Consider the following 5884-nt stretch of genomic DNA (forward strand, 5'->3'; position numbering starts at 1 on the left):
TCGAAAGAGAGAGATAGGCAACGCCCACGAAAAAATGTATTTTGTATTTTATGTTAGCAAAGCAATGTGGGGGGGTGCAAAACTGTTTAATGACGGGTCGCAATGAGCATGGTCGACGCGGCTTTAAGCGTGTGATTAATACCCAGGCTTTCCCCGGGTTTGTGTTGATTAAATAGCCGGCAGAGCGGCTTTCCGCGGGTTTTTGGTGTTGATTAATACCCAGTGCTTTCCGCTGGGTTTTGTGTTGATTAATAAACCCAGACCTTCCCGGGTTTGTGTTGTTAATACCCAGGCTTCCCGGGTTTTTGTGTTTGATTATACCCCAGGCCTTCCTCGGGTTGTTGGTGTGTGATTAATAAGCCAGCGCGCCTTCCCCCGCGGGTTTGTGTTGAATTAATACCAGGCCTTCCCGCGGGTTTGCTGTGATTAATACCCAGGCCCTTCCTGGGTTTGTGTTGGATTAAGTACCGCAGGCCTTCCCCGGGTTTGTGTTGATGCTAGTACCCAGGCCTTCCCGGGTTTGTGTTGATTAATACCCAGGCCTTGCCGCGCGGGTTTGTGTTGATTAATACCGGCAGCGCCTTGCCGCCGGCGTTTGTGTTGATTAATACCGCAGCGCCTTCCCTGGGTTTTGTGTTGATTTATACCCAGGCCGTTTCCCGGGTTTCGTGTTGGATTAATACCCAGGCCTTGCCCGCGGGTTTGTGTTGAGTTAATACCGAGGCCTTCCCCGGGTTTGTTGTGTGTTGAATTAATACCGCAGGCCTTTTCGCCCGGTTTGTGTGATGGTAATACGCCAGGCTTTCCCCCGGTTTTGTGTTGAATTAATACCCAGCGCCTTGCCGCGGGTTTGTGTGATTAATACGCCAAGACCTTCCGCGGGTTGTGTGTTGATTAATACCCAGGCGCTTCCCTGGGTTTGTGTTGATTAAGTACCCAGCCTTCCCCGGGTTTTGTGTTGATTAATACCCCAGGGCCTTCCGTGGTTTGTGTTGATTAATACCCAGGCCTTTCCCGCGTGGAAGCCAGGTGCCCGCGTTTTGGCCTGACCGGCGAGAGTCAGCTCAATCACCAAAGGTGATGTGGGTTAATCACGTTGAGTAATGCAGTGAGAGGAATTTTTGTTTGTTTTTGTGATTGTTGTTGGGATTAAAAAAAGGCTTTGATCTGGACTTCCCAAATGAAAACTTTTGAGAATTGTAACATATTTAGTGGAAAATGTTTTGGACGATGCACGCATTGCTGCCTTGTTGACAACATGGACCCGGACGGATTACTGTTTCGAGTGCTCCTCCTTCACCTCTTTGTTACCAGATCAACTCCTGGGCTAATAACCTGGGCCTTTAACTCCTGGGCTATAACCTGGTACCCTTAACTCCTGGCTATAACCTGGTACCCTTAACTCCTGGGCTATAACCTGGTACCTTAACTCCTGGGCTATAACTGGTGCCTTAACTCCTGGCTACTAACGCTGGCTACCCTTAACTCCTGGGCTATAACCTGGTACCCTTAACTCCTGGGCTATAACCTGGATACCCTTACCTCTGGGCTATAACTGGTACCGCTTAATCCTGGGCTATAATAACCTGGTACCCTTCAACTCCTGGGCTATAACCTGGTACCCTTAACTCCTGGGCTATAACCTGGTACCTTCATTCCTGGGCTATACTGGTACCCTTAACTCCTGGGCTATAACCTGGTACCCTTAACTCCTGGGCTATAACCTGGTACCTTAACTCCTGGGACTAAACCTGGTCGCCTTAACTCTGGGCTTAACGCTGGTACCCTTAACCCCTGGGCTATACGCTGTACCCTTTAACTCCTGGGGCTATAACCTGGTACGCCTTAACTCTGGGCTTAACTGGTACCCCTTAAACTCCTGGGCTATAATCGGTACACGTCTTTAATCTCTGGGCTATACCCGGTGGGGCCCTTAACTCCTGGGCTATTACCCGGTGCCCTTTACTCCTGGGCTATACATACCTCGGTGCTTAACTCTGGGCTATAACCCGGTACCCTTAACTCCTGGGCTATAACCCGGTACCCTTAACTCCTGGGCTATAACCTGGTACCCTTAACTCCTGGGCTATAACCTGGTACCCTTAATTCCTGGGCTATAACCTGGTACCCTTAACTCCTGGGCTATAACCTGGTACACTTAACTCCTGGGTTATAACCTGGTGCCCTTAACTCCTGGGTTATAACCTGGTACCCTTAACTCCTGGGCTATAATCTGGTACCCTTAACTCCCTCGCTGTCTCCGGGAAGGACCAGCCTTCTACTTTTTAAATTCTCAAATAAATGCAATCAATCAATTCAGGTGTGTCCAGACATCCTGGGGGTGAAGGAGTGGTCGAGCCAGAGACCTGCTGCCTGGACCAATGATACAGCAGTAGCACCACAACGTATGTCGATAGAACCTGGTAAGCAGTGTTTCCCCTGGGGTGAAAATGTTGCTGTTTTGAAAGTGTATTTCCTGCCATTGTACACACATTACACCACTGCATACTGTATCTAAATGACATGTATAATACCACCATACATACAGTGGGGAGAACAAGTATTTGATACACTGCCGATTTTGCAGGTTTTCCTACTTACAAAGCATGTAGAGGTCTGTAATTTTTATCATAGGTACACTTCAACTGTGAGAGACGGAATCTAAAACAAAAATCCAGAAAATCACATTGTATGATTTTTAAGTAATTAATTTGCACTTTATTGCATGACATAAGTATTTGATACATCAGAAAAGCAGAACTTAATATTTGGTACAGAAACCTTTGTTTGCAATTACAGAGATCATACGTTTCCTGCAGTTCTTGACCAGGTTTGCACACACTGCAGCAGGGATTTTGGCCCACTCCTCCAAAATCGGCAGTGTATCAAATACTTGTTCTCCCCACTGTACGTGTGTATAAAGTTCATGTGTTGTCTCCTCACAGTTCCATAACGTGCAGTTTTAGTTTTTTAAATAATTTTGTTTAAAATGCTTGCATGAGTTACTTGATGTGGAATAGAGTTCCATGTAGTCATGGCTCTATGTAGTACTGTGTGTTTCCCAGAGTCTGTTGTGGACTTGGGGACTGTGAAGAGACCCCTGGTGGCATGTCTAGTGGGGTATACATGGGTGACTGAGCTGTGTACTAGTCGTTTGAACAGACCCCTGGTGGCATGTCTTGTGGGGTATACATGGGTGACTGAGCTGTGTACTAGTCGTTTGAACAGACAGCTCGGCACTTTCAACAAGTTTTTAGCTCTCACAAAGCTTAGAGAGGATCTCAGGTTAAATACTGTTGAAGTAATATGGCTACAGGTTCATCTGCCTCACCTAAAGCCCATTCTGGTGGGAAGCTGCTATAGACCACCAAGTGCTAACAATCAGTATCTGGATAATATGTGTGAAATGCTTGATAATGTATGTGATATCAACAGAGAGGTATATTTTCTGGGTGATTTCAATATTGACTGGGCTTTCATCAAGCTGCCCACTCAACAACAAAAAGCATACAATTGTGACCAGTGCCTGCAACCTGGTTCAGGTTATCAGTCAGCCTACCAGGGTATTTACAAACAGCACAGGAATGAAATCATCAACATGTATTGATCACATCTTTACTAATGATGCAGAAATTAGCTTCAAAGCAGAATCCAGATCCATCGGATGTAGTGATCACAATATAGTAGCCATWTCTAGGAAAACCACAGTTCCAAAGGCTGGGCCTAATATAGTGTATAAGAGGTCATACAATACGTTTTGTAGTGATTCCTATGTTGTTGATGTGTAGATTATTTGTTGGTCCGTAGTGTGTAATGAGGACCAGCCAAACGCTGCACTTGACACATTTATGAAATTGCTTATCCCAGATACTAATAAGCATAAACCCATTAAGAAAATGAATGTAAAAATTGTTAAATCCCCTTTGTTTGATGAGGAATTTAAAAATTGTATTGTTGAGAGGGATGAGGCAAAAGGAATGGCAAATAAGTCTGGCTGCACAACCTATTGGTAAACGTACTGCAAATTGAGAAATCATGTGACTTAAACTGAATAAAAAGAAGAAACTACACTATGAAACAAATATAAATTAAATAAAGAATGATAGTAAAAAGCTTGGAGCACCTTCAATTAAATTTGAGGGAAAAATGCAAATTCGGCTCCCTCATTCATTGAATCAGATGGCTCTTTTTACAAAACTGACTGATTTTGCCAACTAATGTAATGATTTTTTAATTGTCAAGATTAGCAAACTAAGGCATGACATACCAGCAACAAACTCTGACACTACACATCCAAGTATGTCTGTCCAAATTATGAAAGACAAGAATGGAAATTTTGAATTCCGTAAAGTGAGTGTGGAAGAGGTGAAAGCATTGTTGTTGTGTATCAACAATGACAAGCCACCAGGGTCTGGCATCCTGGATGGAAAATTACTGAGGATAATAGCGGACGATATTGCCACTCCTATTTGCCACATCTTCAATTTAAGCCTACTAGAGAGTGTGTTCCCTCAGGCCTGGAGGGAAGCTAAAGTCATTCCGCTACCCAAGAATAGTAAAGCCCCCTTTACTGGCTCAAATAGACAACCAATCAGCCTGTTACCAACCCTTAGTAAATGTTTGGGGAAAATATGTTTGACCAGATAAAATGCTATTTTACAGTAAACAAATTGACAACAGACTTTCAGCATGCTTATAGGGAAGGACATTCAACAAGCCCTAACACAAATGACTGATGATTATGTTAGACTTCAGTGTGGCTTTTGACATTATCGATCATAGTCTGCTGCTGGAAAAACGTACATGTTATGGCTTTACACCCCCTGCTATATTGTGGATAAGTAACTCTATTTTACAGTTACCTGTCCAACAGAACACAGAGGGTGTTCCTTAATGGAAGCCTCTCCAATATAATCCAGGTAGAATCAGGAATTCCCCAGGGCAGCTGTCTAGGCCCCTTTTTTCAATCATTACTAAAGACATGCAACTGGCTTTGAGTAAATCCACTTTGTCTATGTATGCGGATGACTCAACACTATACACGTCAGCTACTACAGCGACTGAAATGACTGCAAACACTTAACAAAGAGCTGCAGTTACTTTCAGAGTGGGTGGCAAGGAATATTTCTGGAAAATCATTCAATAAACCCTAAACCTCAACTAAATCTTGTAATGAATAATGTGGAAATTGAGCAAGTTGAGGTGACAACTGCTTGGAGTAACCCTAGATTGTAAACTGTCATGGTCAAAACATATTGATACAACAGTAGCTAAGATAGGGAGAAGTCTGTCCATAATAAAGTGCTGCTCTACCTTCTTAACAGCACTATCAACAAAGCAGGTCCTACAGGCCCTAGTTTCTACCTTCTTAACAACACTATCAACAAGGCAGGTCCTTCAGGCCCTCGCACCTGGGCTACTGATCAGTCGTGTGGTCAGGTGCCACAAAGAAGGACTTAAGAAATGTGCAATTGGCTCAGAACAGGGCAGCACGGCTGGCCCTTGGTTGTACACAGAGAGCTAACATTAATAATATGCATGTTAGTCTCTCCTGGCTCAAAGTGGAGGAAAGATTGACTTCATCACTACTTGTATTTGTGAGAGGTATTGACATATTGAATGCACCGAGGTGTCTGTTTGAACTACTAGCACACAGCTCAGACACCCATGTAAACCCCACAAGACATGTCACAGGAGGTCRCGTCACAGTCCCCAAGTCCAGAACAGACTATGGGAGGCGCACAGTACTACATAGAGCCATGACTACAAGGAACTCTATTCCACATCAGGTAACTGTCAAGTCGAGGTCCAAGAGGCTTCTTAACAGCTACTACCCCCAAGCCATTAGACTCCTGAACAGCTTCTACCCCCAAGCCATTAGACT

General features: G+C 44.2%; 1 protein-coding gene across 1 annotated transcript in view; it reads left to right on the plus strand.

The window, feature by feature from the left end:
* The window catches only part of LOC112071972 (uncharacterized), a 14103-nt gene that overhangs the window by 4053 nt on the left and 4166 nt on the right, over positions 1-5884 (plus strand). The window contains exon 3 of the mRNA XM_024139379.2: positions 2321-2423. Within this exon, the coding sequence (XP_023995147.1) occupies positions 2321-2423 (103 nt within the window). The remainder of the gene's footprint in view (positions 1-2320; positions 2424-5884) is intronic.

This window comes from Salvelinus sp. IW2-2015, unplaced genomic scaffold, assembly GCF_002910315.2.
Source record: "Salvelinus sp. IW2-2015 unplaced genomic scaffold, ASM291031v2 Un_scaffold1789, whole genome shotgun sequence".
NCBI lineage: Eukaryota > Metazoa > Chordata > Actinopteri > Salmoniformes > Salmonidae > Salvelinus > Salvelinus sp. IW2-2015.